Raw genomic sequence first — 20,469 nt, 5'->3', positions numbered from 1 at the left:
CGGTGGACGTGAATTGAGAAGAAATCAATTTTTAGCAGCATTCGCATACCTGTCTAACGGCGTGGTTCATACCTGTCTGATAACTTCCACTTGTTAGAGCATCTCTCTATTTTTTTTTTTTTTGTTCATGCAAATTAACATTTACGGCTGCCATCCTTCAATGGAAGACAGAAATATATGACAACTTCCAAGGATCGGCTTATGTATCTGTCGAGACATGATTAGATTGGTCCACCATGTGATTCTCACGTGGGACACAACTTTTGTGCCTGGCCTGGCTCATTCACTGATCAATCTGGTCCTAATACAGTGCTGTTGAACATTCAACGAAAGAGAGGCATTCACATTTCCAAAGAATTTTCATTTTAATATCTTGCAAGCAATTGCAAACCCAACAACATGTAGTAGTTTAGTATTTCTCTACCTCAAGCAGTTCCCACCAAATTCTAGGAACTTCTCTTGCTATTACGTGTATAGAACATTCATACAAGAATCTTGCACGGTCCACCCATGGACAGTAGCTCAAACAATAAAGAATATAGAAGCTTCTTCCTACTCAGATTAATGTATTGTAAATAAGATTATAAAGAAAAAGAGGACCAAAGCAGCGTGATAAAATTAGTTATCTATAACAACCTTGAATTTGAATGTCTATAACTGTTACTATCGCCTAACTTGAAAGCTAAAAATGGGCACTTTGCAATATACAGAAACAAACTAATTTCTAACAACTGGAATACTATACAGATCTTTGATGAATGAGGGCAAAGTACAGGACGCGAGAAAGCCAGAAGATTTCTTCACAGCAGTTTCGGTTATGGTGTTTTTCCTTAATTCAATTGAATGATTAACACAAAAAATGTCATGTTGTATTCTCCTTCAGTCTCCTCTCAGCTGCTAAAGCAGCAGCCATAGTAGGAGGCAAATGCCTTAGACTTTCAGTGGTTTCTTCCTCTCCTTTTGGAACTGTAGAGGCCACAGTTGCAAACAGTGACTCGACATCTTTAAGCGTCAAAAGAGGCTGATCCTGATTCTTTGTGTTACCACTTATGAAGGAACTGGTGTTTCTACTCCTGTTCAATTTATATATACTCTCTTCCACAGTGCCTTTAACCTAACACCATAAGAGAAGAGACAAATAAATGAGTGAGAACTAGAAGTGAAAGATCTCTGATGTGTCTATGTGAGAGAGAGAGGAGGAAGATTGAAGTAAGTTAAACAGAATCTCATAGAAATGTGCAAAAGGGCTAGATAAGTATAGTTTTTTTGGCTTAGAGCGCTTGCCCCCAAGTTGATAGGGCTTTAAATGCTTGCTGTCAACAGAATAAAAAAGAGTAAAGTTCTTTTGAAGTTCAAGGGGGCCAAGTTTTAGCCTACCATTCTATATCAGCCTTTTGATGTAGAGAAGAAGATCTGGAATTTTATAAATTTTATTTTAGAATCCGTATTGAAAATTATTATTTAGAAAAGTTGTTTTGATATTGTATTGTATTTACTTTATTTTATAATTTTTGCATTTGGTTTGACGCCTATATAATCATTCTAGCAAACTCATTGTCTTTGGGCCATTATTTTGATTAATAAATTTCGAGTTTTCTGCATGTTGACAAATACAGATAATTTTTCGAGCAGATAGTGCTTAACTGAAGAGTCATAAGTTGTTACGTAGACAATGTAAAAAATGGAACGGAAGTATCCACTTTTGAGTTTTAAGAGGATAGCCCTGCATGAAACCATTTGAGCACAATCCAATATCTGCAGACAAATCTCTCTAATGACTTCCCTTTCCCTTTTTCTTTTTTCATTTATTGTATTTATTTTTTTGTTGGTTTTCTGTCTCGGGGAAGTGGGGGTGGGGGGTGTTTGGGGGAAAGGCATGCACGTAAGCTTATATATTTTTATGCATATGAAATGGAGCAGTGCACCAATATCCAATATTCAGAATTGTCATATGTCTGTGATTTAACCATGAAGGAAAACGCACTTACTATAAAACGGTGGACTAGGGTCTTATTTTCCTGTCCAATTCGGTGCACTCGGCTGATTGCTTGTGCTTCTGCTGCAGGATTAAGTAGTGGCTCTACGAGAACAACATGCTGTGCTTCTAAAAGATTAAGGCCATTGGCTCCATGTTGGATTAAGAGCAGTAACACTTGAACTCCTTGTTCTTTTTGGCCATTTATTTTGTGAGTTCTTTTGGCACTGCTTTCCTGCCCTCTAAATTCGCTGATGGCAATATGTGCTTTCCTGCATTCAAAAAGCCATAATAAAAACATGGAAAAACTTAAGTTGAACATACATACAATATGATCAAAATTCATATTCAAAATTTTTTCCCTATAATTATTCTGGTGGTAGAGTACAACTATATAAACATGCACACATACCAAATCCTGCTATTATTTTTGTTTAACTTCTAAATGATTGTATTTCATCAAAATTTTCTATCGGATTTGAACAAAACCATTGTGCTCTTACGATTAGTATAAGGGCTAAGCTTTTCTCTATTTCTTCCCAAAGTTAAATTACAATAGTTGGGCATGTTAAGTAATGCACTATAACAACTCCATTCCTTCCTCAACCCCATTTGCTGTATGAAAGTAGGGTGCTGAGGCTTGAACCCTTGATCTCTGCCAAAACCATCTAAGAAATGGCGCCTCACCCTAGCCTAGTTCCATGTGGGTCAATATTGTCTTCAATTGGCCTTTTCAAGATCTCAAAAAATGGCTGGCATTTACAATGTCATGGCGTTAGTGCACATTAGCTTTAGTGTAATGCTTGCGATATAAGGGAACAACCTTTTTTGACATTTTATGAATTTGGGATGGTATTTACTTCCATTTCTTTCGGAATGAAATTGTTTCTCCATAATTTCATTTCATGTGACAAATAAAAAGATTTAAACCATAGTCATTTGACAACATATAATGCAAAATAAGTTATTGGCAGCAAGATCTTATTGTTTTTGTTAAGAAACCACTCAACCTAAAAGCTTAAGCTTGTGGATAAGAGCCACGAGACTAGTTTAATACTTCCAACACACTTTTTGCACAAGAATGCCCACTTACCTAGAACAAAAATGTTAATTAAGAAATGGGAGTGATCAGGAATTGTACTAGCTTTGTAAGAATCAACCATCGTAAGTCAGCTGACTCAATTTTATATCAAAGCAAGAAAGAATCCCATCAAAAGCTTTTCCCTCCACTCTACTCTGGTATTAGTTATAAGAGAGTCAAATTGCGAATGCGTAAGAGAGTATATTCTGTCCAGTGCTTTCTTCAAGGCTAGAAGAGGAAGCCTGTGGGGACGCCTAATCTAATAATAAATCTATCTTTCAAAATTGCCAAAGCCTAAGCTCAGACCTACTTCAACTAGAGCACACAAGTAACGCCAACTAAGCAGCATTTAATGAACCGTATAGCTCCCCATTATAGGTGCTATCAGAGTGATCAGACACACAAAGAAAGGGACCATATGAACCTGGGAGCAAGCTTTTTCAAACTGTCATGCTGAAGATAAAGAAAAGGGCTTGCTTATTCATCTAATGCTAAAAAACCAACTAAGATCCCTTAGGTGGAATGGATACAAGTAAAAGGAATTAGACAAGAGCTTAATTAGGGAACTACATCACTAGTCTTGTGTACTGTACACACACTCGAGACATCCTCAAACAGGAAAGAAATGGGACTTTCTTCTACTTGTAAAGGCAATACATTCAATCAAATTTACTAATTACAGAGGCCTTTAGCTGCTCACAGAGTGGAGTCGAATCATGCTGTAGAGGGGAAAGTAAAAGGAGAATAGCTCTATCACTGTGTAGAAAGGCAAGAAGAACTTGTTACTCGACCAGAGTTAAGGAAAAGATGCGTGTAGCAGACAGTGTTTTTAATTCTCTGATGACTGATCTATGGAGAAAAGAAGACCAACTTGATTTCGACCAAGTCAAGTAGAAGCCAAGGCCCTGTTAAGCCAACTTAATAAATTCGACTCCACATTATTCACAAAATTTTTGGTCTTCTTTTGCATTTCTGATTACTTGATACTTACCACAAACATAGATTGAACTTTTTTGTAGATCCAAAAATTCGTTTACAAAACAATTTATCTTTTTCAACCTTGTTGGCCTTTTTTATTCAATTCATTAGTCTGTAATTCCCCTCGTTGATCTTTCTTTGGAGATCTAAGAATCCAAGCTGGATTCAGCAGTAGCTCCCAATGGACCAATCTATTATTGCATGGTAATGTAATATCATGTCAAGAAACCGCTTCACCTCAAGCTCATAGTTTGAAAAACACTAACAATTTTACATCTCTAACAATTTTGATCCAAGGAACACCAGAAGATGCATATAAAGTATATAAAGAAATTAATAATTTTTTTTACCTTCCTCCTTTCATCCGGGTATAGGTGATACCATTAGCATTGAAAGCATGTTCTAACACATCAAGCACATCGTTCCAACTTGAGAAAACCAGAACTTTGGCTTCAGGATCTGAAGATTTGATCCACAAGATTCTTCTTGTGACCGCTTCAATCTTCATTTTAGAACAAATACATGCACAAGAAGAAGGAAGTAAAAAAGAATTTAGGTATTTATGGCAAAAGAAGGCACATCCACTCATAAAATCATGCATGCATATGAACCTTAAATTAGAAAGTTCATGTGTAGTTGTGTACATAAAAATATGAGCACACAGTTACTCATAATGCACTGAATTAGGAAGGACACCTTTGATCCATATGAACCTTGAACAGTTAAAGATGCTTCACATTTTTCATAACCTTGAATGGCATCCAATGTAGCGGAATTAAAAGATTTATCTTGTCTGTCATCTGCATAAGCGATATTCCCAAAATCAGTATGCTGCCGACATGTTGGGCACATTACCCATTTACGATGGAACTTATTATCGTGCTGTCTTTGCTCAGTCATAGCAAATAAACCTGCAAGAAAAATCATGAAATATAATACATGAGCTAATAGGAAATGCAAGACCCTTAAACAGGGTGTTGAGAAGGTTAATCTCATATAAAGGTGGATGCAAATGTGAGAGAAAGGGTTGGATAGCCTGCTCATTCAAATGGTCTATAAATCTCTACCCATTAAGGGGATTCTAACACAAAAATAAAGTAAAAAAAAAAGAGATGCCTAGTGTCATTCACATAATCAAAGCATCCCAGTGAATGTAAAAAGAAACCTGATGGTTCAGCTTGTTGATCAAGTGATAGAAGCTTCTAAGGTCTTTTGGACTATATATATATGATTCATGGAAGAGGCCATGTTAAGAAAAGAAAAGTTTTGGGGTCATACACCTGGACCAAAAAGGTTCACTATACAATTTCAGCAATTAAACAAAACGAGTATGTCTCTCTCCCATAGTGTCTTTCCATGTCCGTTGTTCAGGAACAAGCACTTAAAAACTTCCTTCTCCAAAACTTCTAATAAGTTTCACATCATATAAATAATGACAAAGAAATCATGAACTCAAGATTGCAATCTACAAATCATAGTTATCATATCGAGAATTGAATAAAATCATAAGATTCGGTACAACTTTTCAAGAATCAATTGAAAATAGAGAGATTTACAATTTAGTCCCTGAGTATTACCATTATTAATAAGTCAGTCCCTGTATTTTTAAAAACCTATTAAAACGTCCTTATCTTTTCTTTCCATCAACGAAATAATCCTTCCGTCCTCTTTTCCATTAAAATTAAATAAAAAATGAGAGAGAAATTTTAAAATCCAATTTTACCCTCAAATAAAACCCCTTATTTAGTCCTTGGATATTGCTATTATTAACAAGTCAGTCCCTACATTTTCAAAAATCTATTAACACATTCTTATCTTTTTTCATATCTATTAAAACGTCCTTATCGTTTCTTTCCGTCAATGAAATAGTCTCTATCTTTTCTTATATCTATTAAAACGTCCTTATCGTTTCTTTCCGTCAACGAAATAGTCTCTCATCATCATTTCTTTCCGTCAACGAAATAGTCCCTCCCTATATTTTCATAAATCTATTAAAACGTCGTTATCTTTTCTCATATCTATTAAAACGTCCTTAACATTTTTTTCGTCAACGAAATAATCCCTATCTTTTCTCACATCTATTAAAACATCTTTATCTTTTTTTCCGTCAACGAAATAGTCCCTCCTCCTCCTCCTCAAAAAAGAAGAAAAAAAAGAATAAGAAAAGATGATGATGATGAAGGAGAAGAAGAAGAAGAAGAAGAAGAAAAAGAAGAAAAAGAAGAAGGAGAAGAAGAAGCAGAAGAAGAAACAGACGAAGAAGCAGAAGAAGCCAAAGCAGAAGAAGAAGCAAAAGAAGAAGCAGAAGCAGAAGAAGAAGCAAAAGAAGAAGCAGAAGAAGGAGGAAGAATCGATGAAGAAGGACGAGGAGGACGAGGAGAAGGAAAAGGAGGGTAATTTGGTCTTTTACTATATTTTTAATGGCAAAAATAGACGGAATGACTATTTCGTTGACGGAGAGAAAAAATAAGGACGTTTTAATAGGTTTTTAAAAATACAGAGACTGACTTGTTAATAATGGCAATACTCAGGGACTAAATTGTAAATCTCCCATGAAAATAATACATATGTATTTATAGATATATTTCCTATTAATTCTGTTGTAAGTTATTAAACATTCAACTCTAAATAATGTGCACATAAAATTTTGTTTCCCAATCATGTACTAAACATAAAATCAAAGTGGAACCTAATGAATTTTTTGTTGCCAAGCTCAAAGTAACAAACTAGCAAGTTAAAACTTTAAAAAAAAAAAAAAACACTAAAAATATCATTTTCTGTCCTTTTCTTGGGTTTCCTTTTTTTTTTTTTCCCTTCTTTATTTTATTCATTTACTTCTTAAAATTGGCCATTTGCTGCACTTTGTGAATCGATAAATCTATTGATTCTTTATGACTATTAATTCTTACAGTTCACTTTTGTTTCATGCGATTCTCGTCCGATTCTTGGTTACTTATGATACCCATAAGATTCACGTCATTAGTCTAGTGATTTGATACAAATCTTACTATTAGTATTGTTCGATTCTAATAACACTGCTACAGATGCAGTTCACAGCATACAGCAATATTAAAAATTACAGAAATGATTTGCTAAGACTTCAAGAAAGACAAAATGCCTATAACAGTAGCTGGAGTGTTCATATTTAGATTATGTAATTCTTCTTACAGAAATCACTTACAATGTCTTCTTCATGACTTGTTAGAATCCATGGTTTTAGTAATATAATGATTATGCTAACCTTTTCTTTTCCCCCAAGTCAATTTAGAAGTCTATTAAGACTATTATGGACCTTTTCCCATTTTTCTTTTACATGCCCCCCACCCCTTTTTTTTCTCTCTTTCTCCTCCTCTTCTTGAGATTTTGGATTGCTAATAAGTTGGGGATTAAAACAACAAGCCTAAGTGCTTAAATTCATGAGAGATATTTTATTCAAAGCTTTGGATAGAGGTAGTCCAATGTTGTGACTGGAGGTAGAGGAGTTAAATGTGTAACTGAGGTAAAAGGTAGTCAATGAGCCGGAATTCAACTGAACAAGTAGTTAGCAGTTGAGCAGTAAGTGAGAGCTGACAATGAGTCATTGGATTAGTGATTCGTAAAAAGTTGTAAGTGTAACTGGAAGGAAACTGTATAAAAACAGTACAGATAGATTTATATAATGCATGGGCTTCTCAACCTGATATTTTGAAGGGTTGGATGGGTCTATTACAGTAGCAAAACCCATGTTATATGTCACCTACACTCCAAGGGTAAACTATTCGGTTTATGCAGTCAAGGTATGCTGCTTACGAAGTGATCATGCTGGGCCAACAAGTATTAGGGAAAGAAGAAGAAGAGTGAGGAAGGGCGGAGAGGCACTTAGAGTGGCAGATCTTACATTCACTTCAGTAGAGGATATTGTGGTCTGCAAGAGCATTTAGATTATAGTTTAGGCTTTTGCACATGAAGCATGACATATTTGAGCAAGTGGAACTGCCCTCTTTAGGTGTATGCACTGTATATAGGCTGCATAGTTAGGCCAATGAAGGAAACTCTAAATAGTATTAGGGTCTGCTTGTACTTGAAGCAACATATAAGGCATCGTTCCAATACAAATCCTTGGATAAAAGACTTGTTTTATTCGGCAGAGCCTACACAGAAAATGCGATGTTAAACTACAAAAATACCAAGAGTCGCCCAGCAACTTGAAATTATGGATGTTTTTCTACTCTAACCTGTTCCTAGGATGATTAAAGTACCCTATGCATACAAATAACCTTCAAAAGATGACGTATATTTATCTCAAACTTGCTTGTTCTCATACACGTTTGTTGTTTGTACTCTATTTGTGTTTCCTGCATGTGAAAAATAGTTGCTCCATGACTTCTCATAGTAATGCCATCTAATGGAAACCAACTTTCTTTATACTCCAATGCCTTTTACTACACTTCAAGAATTATGAAGGAACAGAAACTATAGAACTTACATTTACAACAAGTAACATGCCCACACTGAAAAACCATCTTTTGCTCGTTTAGCTTTTCTTGACAGATTGGACATGCTTCCTCATCTTTTTGTAGGTCTTTGCTTATCTTCTCTGTAGAAATTGATACTGTAGCCATTTCTTGAGTTAATGAGGAATTAATTGAACTTTCTGATGATGACTTTTGCTTGGATAATACCAAACCCTGAAAATATAAGATATTAAGAACAACAGCAACAAAAAAATATTTCTTTAATTTCAAGAGACAAGGTACTGGAGCCTAAGATATCTATTAAGCACAAAACAACTAGCATAAAAAAACAGTACAATAAGCTTGTAGAATGATAATATTTGTTGTTGTATCTCAATAAAGATTACAACCTATTTATACATGAGAGACAGTATCTAAACAGGAAGGAAAATCAAGCCTATGATTATTCAATCCCTAAGATTAAGTAATTAACCCATCTATCAATATTTACTTCCTATATTAACATATTTACTTCCTATAACCTATAACACTCCCCTCAAGTTGGAGCATAAATGTTAATCATGCCCAATTTGTTACATATTTAATCAACTCGAGTTCCATTTAGAGTTTTAGTGAAGATATCTCCTAATTGTTCTCCAGTTCGGATATATCTTGTTGATATTATCTTTTGTTGGACCTTTTCACGAACAAAATGATAATCAATCTCGATGTGTTTAGTCCTCTCGTGAAATACTGAATTAGAGGCAATGTGGATAGCTGCTTGATTATCACACCACAACTTAGCAGACACCGAATTTGTGAACCAACTTCTTCTAATAGTTGACGTACCCACAAGACTTTACAAACAGCTAGTGCCATGGCTCGATATTCAGATTCAGCATTAGAACGGGAGACCACATTTTGCGTCTTACTTTTCCATGAGACCAAGTTACTTCCCACAAAAACACAATACCCAGTAGTTGACCTCCTATCAACCTTCGAGCCTACTCAATCAGCATCAGAAAAGCATTCAATATTTGAGTGCCCATGATTACCATAGAATAGCCCTCGCCCTGGGCCCCTTTAAAGTAACAAAGAATCTTTCCCAAAGCATCCCACTGGGCAATAGTAGGAGAGGACATAAACTGACTTACCACACTCATTGAATATGCAATATCAGGACGAGTCACCGTCAAATAATTCAGCTTGCCAACTAATCTTCTATACCTTTCAGGATTTACAAATGGCTCACTGTCTTCTGTGGTAAGTTGAAAGTTATGGGTCATTGGGGCACTACAAGGCTTAACACCCAATTTTCTTGTTTCTGCTAACAAATCAAGAACATATTTTCTTTGAGACAAGAAGATGCCTTTCTTACACTGCATAACTTTGATTCCCAAGAAATATTTCAATGAACCCAAATCTTTTGTATGAAACTGTGTTTTAAGAAATTCTTTTAGGGATGTGATGCCAGCAATGTCCCTTCCTGTGATAACGATATCATCCACATATACTACAAGCAGAATTACTCCACTATCAGAATTTCTATAAAACACTGAGTGATCACACTTACTCATCTTCATTCCAAACTGTTGGACCACCTCACTAAACCTGCCAAAACCATGCCCGAGGACTCTGTTTTTCAAGCCATAAAGGGATTTTCGAAGTCTACAAACCTTGCCTGACTCCCCCTGAGCAACAAAACCAGGTGGTTGCTCAATATAAACCTTCTCCCATGAAGAAAAACATTTTAAATATCCAGTTGATGCAAAGGCCAATCATGTGTAGCTGCCAAGGAAATAAACAATCGAATAGATGCGAGCTTGGCAACTGGGGAAAATGTATAAGAATAGTCAACTCCATAAGTTTGTGCATAACCTTTGGTCACTAAACGGGCCTTGAGGCGAGCAACAGATCCATCAAGATTTACTTTCACGGCAAATACCCATTTGCACCCAATAGCCCGCTTTTCTGGGGGCAAGGACATCAACTCCCAAGTACCATTAGTATCAAGGGCCATCATTTCCTCTTCCATTGCAGCACGCCAACCAGGATGGGACAAAACCTCAATAACAGTTTTGGGAATTGAAATAGAATCTAAAGCAGTGGCAAAACAACGAGAAGAAGAGGATAATTAATCATAAGAGACACAAGCTAAAATAGGATAAATGCAAGTATGTTTACCTTTGCGAAGAGCAATGGGCAAATCCAAATCAGACAGTGAAGGATCAATGGGAGCAGGATCTGTCAACGAAGAAGCGGGTAGTGGAGCGGAGTCAGAGTCCTCTAAGCGTCTGGAATACACATGAAAGATGGGAGGGTGAACTGGCACATGAGCGAAAGGTGTAGGAGTAGTATGAGGAGACAGAGAGCGAACAGTGTATAACCAGAGATCATCTTCCTCCTCTTAAGTGTTATAAACAGATGATGGCGGAAAAATGGAGTGGACTCAAAGAACGTTACATCTGCAGACACAAGATACCGATTCAGATCAGGAGAAAAACAACGATACCCTTTCTGACGTCGAGAGTAGCCAAGGAAGACACATTTGAGTGATTTGTGATCCAATTTAGTAACCTGTGGACGAACATTACGAACAAAACAAGTACGCCCAAAGATACGTGGCTCAATAGGAAACAAAGATTTAGTGGAAAACAAAATATTATAAGGAATATCACCATGAAGGATGGAGGAAGGCATGCGATTGATCAAAAAACAGGCCGTGGATACAGCATCAGCCCAAAAACATTTAGGTACTTTCATTTAGAATAAGAGGGCTCTGGCTACTTCAAGAAGATGTCGATTTTTTCTTTCGGCAACTCTATTTTGTGAAAGAGTGTCAACACAAGAGGACTGATGAAGAATCCCTTTTTGTAACAAATAAGATTGAAATTCCCCAGAGAGATACTCTTTAGCATTATCACTTTGCAATATACGAATGGGAATATTGAATTGGGTTTGAATTTCAGCATGAAACGCACAAAAGATAAAAAATAATTCTGAATGACTATTCATTAAAAAAAACCAAGTAGTACGAGAGAAGTCATCAACAAAAGTAACAAAGTACTTAAAGCCAGATTTAGACACAGTAGGACAAGGACCCCAAACATCTGAATGTACTAACTCAAAGGGGGACGAAGCCCGTTTATTGACTCGAGACACTGAAGGTAAACGATGATGTTTGGCAAATTGACAAGACTCACTATCTAAAACAGATTAAAAAATGAAACTGTGGATATAACCTCTTCAAAACCGAGAGAGAAGGATGCCCCCAACGACAATGAACATCAAAAGGTGTTAAACGCGTGGAACATGCAAGAGATCTAGGTAGTTGCTGATCCAAGATGTAGAGACCCTCTGACTCATGCCCTCTACCAATTATCTGCTTCGTCGAAAGATCCTGAAAAATACAGTGATCAGAAAAGAATGAGACACAACAATTCAATGCACGAGTGAGTTTACTAACAGAAAGCAAATTAAATGCGAACTTAGGGAGACATAACACAGAGGATACAGAAAGAGAAGGGGTTAAGTTGACATGACTAGAACCCATGACAAAAGATTTAGTACCATCAGCAAGAGTAACATAAGAAGGCGATGCATGAGACTCGAGATTAGACAAAAGGGTAGAATTACTTGACATATGATCGGTAGCACCAGAATCAATAATCCATTTGGAGGATGAAGATACAAGACATGCAGTAGAGGTACTTGACTCGGCAATTGCAGTGATAGAGGAGGAATTAGAGGATTTCAGAGATGCTTGGTATTGGATGAATTTGGTATTGGATGAATTGTGCATACTCATCTGCAGATATTAAAATTCCCTTATCTGAAAGGGCCTCAACTGCCATATGCGCCATTTGTGTGTGCTGATTCTTATTCCGTAAAACAATACCTGTGAACAGTACCGATGAACAGTGCTCGTGAACAGTACCCGTGAACAGTATCCGATGAACAATTCCCGTGAATAATGCCGATGAACAGAGCCCTAAGTCTCCAAATGTTACTCTTTATGAGTAACCCAAATAAATAGAGCCCTAAGTCTCCAAATGTTACCCTTTATGAGTAACCCAAATAAACAGAGCCCTAAGTCTCCAAATGTTACCCTTTTATGGATAACCCAAATAAACAGAACCCTAAGTCTCCAAAAGTTGATACCATATAGAATGATAATATTTATTGTTGTATCACAATAAAGATTACAACCTATTTATACATGAGAGACAGTATCTAAACAGGAAGGAAAATCAAGCCTATGATTATACAATTCCTAAGATTAAGTAACTAACCCATCTATCAACATTTACTTCCTATATTAACGTATTTACTTCCTATAACCTATAACAAAGCTGAACAACACAAAAGGAATACTCCAAAGTGCACTTACTTCAATTTTAAAGGAAGCCTTGGAAGAAGAATTTACAATTCCAAAAAGAAGCCAAGAAAACCACACCCCACAAAAGTAAAAAGAGAACTATAAACAAATACTTTATAATACCATAAGCATCTAACCATACATATAAAAGTAGGCATTTTTTTATACTGTTGACGCATAAGACAATAAATTGATATAAGTTATCTAAAAAAAAAAACAACTATTTCATTTATTTAATTGTGCCACGTAGAATTATAATGTATTTAAGATTTGTGTTTTTGTAAGTAATAATGAGCAATAATTATAAGTAATTACAACATCATGAGAATCTTTAATAATTTTTCATTATTTTTTATAATTTTGAATAAGATAATGACTAGGAGATAAAGTCTTATATTTTTTAGGCATCGTGATTAAAGATTTTAAAAGTTTAGAGCCTTCAAACAATAAAATAAAAATATATTCAAATCATTATAAATATTATGGAAATAAAAAATAAATATTAAAATAAAAATATTCATAAACATTATCTTAAACATATTATAAATGATTTTTTTTTAATTTAATAGTTAATTTAATTATTTATTTGAAATAAAAAAGGTTATTCTATTCTAGGTAGTGTAGTTGCATTTATCCAGTAAAAGTACATAAAATCTTCATTACTATGATAGAAATAATTCTATACAACTTTATATGGTACAAATATATAATTTTTTATTTTTTATTTTTACTACTATTACGCTTCTCAGCTACGAGTACTCTTTTTAAGAATAATACTGATAAAGATAATATTCAAATATTTATAATATTAAGAGGATTTTAAAAATTTTGATATTTTAAAGTGATGAAAATCATCATATGATTTAACCAATCTCAAATTATTCCATATCTTAATTTGTATTTTTATTCTATTGCTATATGCTTTTATTATTTTTATTAATGATATTTTCTTTTCATTTTATAATGTTGTGAGATCTTCATTAAAGAAACTGTTGAGATAAAAGTTTAGTCTACATAGAAGTAATAAAATAAATATGAAATAGTTAACAATAAATTTAAAATATCTTTTTAATTCATATAAACTAACATTGAAAAAAATATATAAAATTACTTATATATTAAATTAATAGTACCTTATGCTTTTGTTCTCTAGTTAGAAGGGAAAGAAAAGGGGGGAGGTGTTAGCAATTCCAGATAACTTTAGCAAGTTTCCACTGCAAAACCCTCTTCAATCTACACCTAATAATTCTTCAAATACTCCCGACAAACACAAATTTTCCTCAAAAGGCCGAAAAATTAATCGAGAGTATATCCACCACCTGTTTATAAACAATCAAACATTTGACTCGATATGCTTCAATGCATAACAGACAATTCAATATATAAACCTTATGAAGGACCCTTTTTAAGAAGTCATTAGCATCCACCTAACACATAATTGACAGAAAAGAAAAGCTCTTGCCTGCAGCAGAATTTAAGCTTTCTAAAGTTTATTTAACTTCCCAAATTTTTTTAACTTACTCTGCTAATGGGAATTGTGCTCTTCAAATTATTTTCTATACTACTTATAAATAATTTTATTTCGGGCTGATGAATCAAACAAATGCAGAGAATACTATAGTATCTCTGTGACCAATTTTTCTTTGTAGTAACCACTCGATTTAACCCAACCAAGCTTTCGTCATAAACTAATTAGAGACAGATGCATGGATCTTTTTCCATCATTCAACTATGTTTAGGTCAAACTTAGCATTATCTGTTATAATAATATTACTCCATCTTCTGCCATTTAGCACATATCCTTTTTGGCCTACCTATCTTTCTCATCCTAAGGGAATCAATTTCTTCTTTTCACCAATACATCCATAAATGGAAAGAAGTCCAACATCCGCCCTTGAAATTTACCAAGACCAAACAAACCCAACATCAACTTTTCAGCTAAAAAAGCACTGAAGTCCCTATTATGCCAAATGCCACCCTCCTCAATCAAAGCTGATTTGTGAGAGAGATATGCGCTGAAGTCCCTATTAGGCATCAAGATTAAAGATTTTATAGATCTGTTGATTTCAGCAGCGACAGCAAAAGCTCACAAAGAAAAGCAAATGTAAAAATAAAGAGTTCAAATAAAATAACCAAATTTGTGGTCACTTAAGTAGGTTTAATCATAGCTTCTTTACATTACCCTGCATAACTAATAGTCTTTCTATTGCAAGATCAAATTATGATAATGAAAGCAGACACCAATCGGTTGTGTGCTTAAGTTACAAAATGGACAAAAGTTGATATATAAGAAAAGAAAAACATAAACACAAGCTTCACAGATTCTAGATATGTTTTACATATTGGATAAGCTAAAGATGACACATTCACCTTTGTCGGAGAAGATACAAAAAGTTTTACCAAACAACTCATAATAGTAAAACAAATTAATATCATTTTATTGGTGCAAAACAAAATTCATGCAGTGACCAGAAAGGACAGCAGTGGTACTGCACAGAAATTGGAATATTCTACCAAGACCATTACTAAAAACATTCAGAATTTTGTGGGGATGAGTTGATACCTTCAAATATCGAAGCCTCCCTTTTATACGTGACAACATGGTCAAGGAAATGAATTTTTCATTGGAATGTAGCACATTAGCAGACTCCAATTCGTTTGGACCTAAAGCATCAACTGAGTTATCATTCTCATCTTCTCTTAGATGTAAACGTGAAGTTGCCATCCTAATTTCATCATGAGCACGCAGAAGTTGAGCTTGAGAAACCGCCAGGGATCTTGCATGGCTGTACTCCTTCCTCATTGCCTTGAAAAAGCAAATAAACAAAGAATTGAGAAAAAGTAAAGGAAAAAAAAATATTTTTATGTGATGCATGCATGCAACAATATTGATGCAGTTCCAATTTAGCAATAGCTCCAGTGAAAAACAATTAATCAGTCCAATACCTCCAGAATGTGTAGCTGCTTGCTGGCTGCTGTAATTCCTTCCTTTCCCAACTGAACTTTGCAGTAACTCTTCATAACTCCAAGAATGACTTCCAATTCAGATGGTGATTTTGAAACCTACAAACTCAAGACCATTAATAGAATAATTATATATAAATGCCAGTTTGTGTAATCATCAAATTATATGATAATAATGACAGCAAAAACAATAAATTTAAAATGTATTCTGCAACAAAAGTAATATTGCCAGCATCTTTCACCGTGGTGGTATAATATGTGTATCACAATTTTTTTTTTCAAAAAAGCTACTCCATGACAAACACGACATATTCTTGTTGCCGAATTAGTGAGCATCAATTTGTGAAGAGTGAAATTTACTCCTAGTTTATATATTCTCTGCGCTTTCCATCTTATTAAATTTAGGCTAGGCCTAACTCACCCCAAAAGCCAGCTCAAGGGGGTGGAGTGCCTATGGCTTATATAAAGGGCACATTACCCCTTTCCACAATCGATGTGGAATTCAACACGCTCTTTCACGCACAGAATTTTACTGGTGTGTGATATATTTATGGGAGACCCAACATCAGATGGGGAGGCTCTGATACCATGTTAAATTTGGACTAATCCTAACTCACTCCAAAAGTTAGCTCAAGGGGGAAGAGTGTCTGTGGCTTATATAAGGGGCACATTATCCCTTTCTACAATCGATGTGGGATTCAACACATCTGTTAAATTAAACTTTTGTGCCTAATGATAACAAAGATGGAGAATATAAACAAAGACGTGTTCTATGCATGAACATATATACTTGAGAATTAGTAGTTTAAAAAATTATGACTCTACATTCTTTACACAGTCACATCTTTTATAATCTCAATATTTGACAAAGAATTTTGATTGGCAATCTTGAATAGAAAATAACAATAACAATAATAATAATCCTCCAGGCTATCCTGAATGCATCCCAACAGCAGTGTGCCAAATACAACCTAGTGCAAGCAAATTTGACCACGAAGGGTTTTGGAAGATAAACACAACTCTAGTGTAACTAATTAGGTATGTAATTACATCTCGAGTTGACCCTCACTATATTTTGACTTGAGCTCATTTGATGGATGCCCACTGGAAGCATCGAATGTCACGATGAAATATAATATATATAACTATATACACTTCCCAAAGAGGAAACTTTCATGTAGCTTGGGCCCCTGAGAAAAAGTAATTACCACTACTCTTTCTCCAGCATCTCTCTTTTTTGATGTTTCATTAGCATCACCAAATGGGGTTGGATTTTTATTTGGCCCAGATAAATTCCAATAGAAACGATTTAGTGCAGAGTTCTTCTTCTGCAGATCTACTGCCTCTTCAGCAGAAGTAATGATCTCTCCATGCAGTTTGTTAAGCCGAAACAACCTTGCCTCATAATCCTGAGAAAGAAACAAAAAATGTGAAGGTCTTACTTCATTTATTTATTTATTTTGTATTTAATTTTTACACACTACGCAACCGAATATGAAATAAGCAGCCAGTTAAGTAGAAAACCTTAAATAATTCTTCTAGTTCACAATGAATACATGTGGGACCATCATCAATAGCTTGACAACTTCGACAGTATCTCACACGTTCAATATCCTCTTGTTTTGGTTTCTCCATTAACTGATCAATTTCCAGAAGTCGATCGAGTAATATTTTTCTCGAGGTTTCCAATTGGTCCAAACGAGTCTGAATATGGTACTTTAAAGCAGCCATGCTTCGGAAACTGGATTAGTGTCAACAAAAGTTAACTGCTACTCTTAGAAAAGAACCGGGAAAAGCGTAAAGACAAACAAATCTATAACAATAGACTCACTCACATAATCAAAAGAAAAACTGGTCAATTATGAGTGTTCCTCTTAAACATTATCTCACATACTATTTCTTCATTTCCAATTAGAAAACCTTCATCACAAAATTTACCCTGCACTGATATTTCATGCTTTTAGGTCAGACTTCAGACATATTTGCTAGTTCACTAGTCTACAGAAATAATTCCAGCACATGTTCTCTGGGGTAAAGCTACGTGTATCAAACGTGACGCAATTACCCCCTTTAGGCCTGGTTAAGAAATAATTTAATTCTACTAAAAATCCAAAATTGAAATTGCTCCTAATGCTAATTAGCGATTTAATCAAATCAACATTTTTATCATTATTTCAAAAATTTTTATTTGAATCTCCATAATTGCCTAATAGTTTGAAACTTTATCCCTCAAGGCTATATAAAATCTATTTTCACACGTTGTTTGTAACACTTAGATTGCATGTCAATCAATAACTTAATATATTATCAGACACTTTAATCTCTCAAATCCTTACATGCTGCATTGAAATCAACATAAAACATTAAGTCCATGCATGCTGCATTGAAATTTACATATGCTAAAGTACATATGTTTTGGTAAAATATAAATTTAAAGTATTAATTATACTAATGTCTATAGAGTAAAAACAATCAACTAAAGCATCCAAAAATAGGATAAAGATCATTACAGAAAATCAAATAGGAAAAATCACAAAGTTGACAAGAGAAAAGAAACACACAAAGAACATGGTAAAAATTTTGATTGACTTCATATTATATTCGAAACAAAGTTAGTAATACATTTTTTTGGTGGATTTTCTAACTATGGTTTGGTATTTTCATAAGCATCAGTTTTTCCATCGAAAAAATCAATTAATTCATTTCCGACTGACTTTTATAAAGAAAATTATTTAAATAAGAATTGCATATGACTAAACTAGATTTAGGGATCCATAAATACTTGATTTTGTAAATAGTAAAACTCTGAAGCCAATAACTATTATGTTTGAATTTTCTGTTCCGTTTTCCTTTTCTTTATTTTAGTTTAAAATCAATTATGTAAGATTCTTAATTAAAAGAAAAAATGATAAGTTGTGACTAGAAATAAAAATATGAGACATCTACGGATAATTCTTGTTAAATTTGGGTCAGTTCTAACTCACCTAAAAGATAGTTCAAGAGTAGGATTGCCCATGGCTCATATAAGGGTACATTACCCCTTTCCACCCTCAAGTTCAGAATCACACTGGAGCGTAACACATTCATGGGATTACCCCTTTCCACCCTCATGCTCAGAACCACATTGGGGAGCGTGACACATTCATGGGAGGTCCAATATCGGTGAGTGACTCTGATAAAATGTTAAATTTGGATAAGATCTGACTCACTTAAAAATTAACTTGCCTATGGCTCATATAAGGGCACATTACCCTTTCCCAAACCGACGTGGGATTCAACAATTCTATAAGACAATATTTATTTAAGATAATAGGTATAACTAAGTAAAATATAAGTTATTTTGTCCATCTAGTTTGAGTCTCAAGTTATTTAAATGAAATATTTTATATGTGTAATTTTAATTTATTATAGTCATTTATATTATCATTAATAAAAATGTGAAAATTATAAATTCTTCTCCCCTTAATTAAAAGGTTTATCATTAAGCGTAAATTTTCTAAATCGAAAAAAAAATAGATAAGAAAAGGGACATAAATTAGAATGACTGCTAATTGGAAATTTATTTATAAGAGAATTATTATTAAATTCCTTAATTTTTAGAAATTTTACTCATTTTCATCTTTATAAAAATCACTCAATCAATTAAAAGGTTTATGTATTTTATGAAATCAAATTGTTTAGTCCATTTATTAAAGTAACGGTATGTTTGGTCAAAGAGAATAAATAGTACAAATATTTAAATGTGTAGATATTAAATGATACATATAATTAAAATTATATAAACTAAATGATATAAATATCCAAGACATGTTAATGAATTTATAAAGATAAAAAATTTATTTTATAAAATACAAAAATATTTTAATTGAATAGTTTTTAAATAGGATAAATTAATAAATCTTTTTAAAAATTTAGAGACTAAATGATAATTTTTCTTCAACTAATGAAAATTATATAAATACCCTATTAAATTTTAAAAAAGTTAAAGGGGCCATCCCCCTTGGGCCCTAAGTGATCCGTCACTGTCCCCTAGCATGCTCAACATACAGCCAAAAAAAGCAAAGGAAACACGACCAAATCATTTTCCACAAAACTCAAAAATAGAAGCCAGGATTTAAATTCTTTTGAAATCCTGTAAAGCAGAAGCTCACAAAAAAGCCAAAAAGACAGCCTTGTCAGTTGTCACACAGCATACTAAATAACAAAACCTGATTTATATATGAGGGCATTTCTTTCCGTTCAGAATTTCAGATAGCCCCATGGCACAAATAAAAGCAGCATTCTACAGTATTTCAGTGTCTTCCTAATCCTACCTCCCAATCCCATTTTAAACCAATAAATTGTTGTAAAGTATCTAGACTGAACTCTCCTTCAACAGACCATAAGGTGATCCCAATGTCTCTTGAACACTAGAAAGTAAAAAATAGCAAGAAAAACCCCTGGCCCAGATCAACATATTATGCTAAGGCAGTGACTGATTTCTCCTATCATCAGGTGTAGTTTCTGATGCAGCTATAGTTTTAACTTTAAGTGAATCAAGAAATAAGCAAGCAACAAACACAAATGTCATTCAGAGTCTCAAACACAAAACTCTTATTATTGAAGTGTTTCAAAATAAGAGGAAAGAGCATAAGTTCCCCTCAATAAGATGTAACCCATG

At 34.1% G+C, this 20,469-nt stretch overlaps 1 protein-coding gene and 1 long non-coding RNA gene across 4 annotated transcripts in view; both read right to left on the bottom strand.

Annotated features, from left to right (window-relative positions):
* Positions 1–415: 415 nt before the first annotated feature.
* The window catches only part of LOC110625034 (E3 ubiquitin-protein ligase SHPRH), a 33,282-nt gene continuing 13,228 nt past the window's right edge, over positions 416–20,469 (bottom strand). For 2 of the 3 annotated variants that reach the window (XM_021770526.2, XM_021770525.2), the window contains exons 12-20: positions 17,334–17,550; positions 17,018–17,218; positions 15,792–15,908; positions 15,409–15,651; positions 8,500–8,701; positions 4,731–4,945; positions 4,385–4,536; positions 1,989–2,247; positions 416–1,114 (exon numbers count right to left, since the gene is read on the bottom strand). In XM_021770526.2, coding sequence (XP_021626218.1) covers positions 863–1,114; positions 1,989–2,247; positions 4,385–4,536; positions 4,731–4,945; positions 8,500–8,701; positions 15,409–15,651; positions 15,792–15,908; positions 17,018–17,218; positions 17,334–17,550 — 1,858 coding nt within the window. In that variant the 3' untranslated portion in view covers positions 416–862. Of the gene's footprint in view, positions 1,115–1,988; positions 2,248–4,384; positions 4,537–4,730; positions 4,946–8,499; positions 8,702–11,156; positions 11,868–15,408; positions 15,652–15,791; positions 15,909–17,017; positions 17,219–17,333; positions 17,551–20,469 lie in introns of those variants that run through there. The other variant, XM_043960994.1, reaches the window with a different exon arrangement.
* LOC122724900 lies at positions 6,833–8,493 on the bottom strand. Its single transcript, XR_006352310.1, has 2 exons — positions 8,249–8,493; positions 6,833–8,164 (listed from the first exon to the last, which is right to left on the bottom strand). It is a non-coding gene; the product is annotated as an uncharacterized LOC122724900 (long non-coding RNA).

The sequence above is a fragment of the Manihot esculenta genome, chromosome 10 (assembly GCF_001659605.2).
Source record: "Manihot esculenta cultivar AM560-2 chromosome 10, M.esculenta_v8, whole genome shotgun sequence".
Taxonomy (NCBI): Eukaryota; Viridiplantae; Streptophyta; class Magnoliopsida; order Malpighiales; family Euphorbiaceae; genus Manihot; species Manihot esculenta.
Note: the sequence above shows the minus strand (reverse complement) of the source record. Positions and strands in the feature narration are given on the sequence as shown.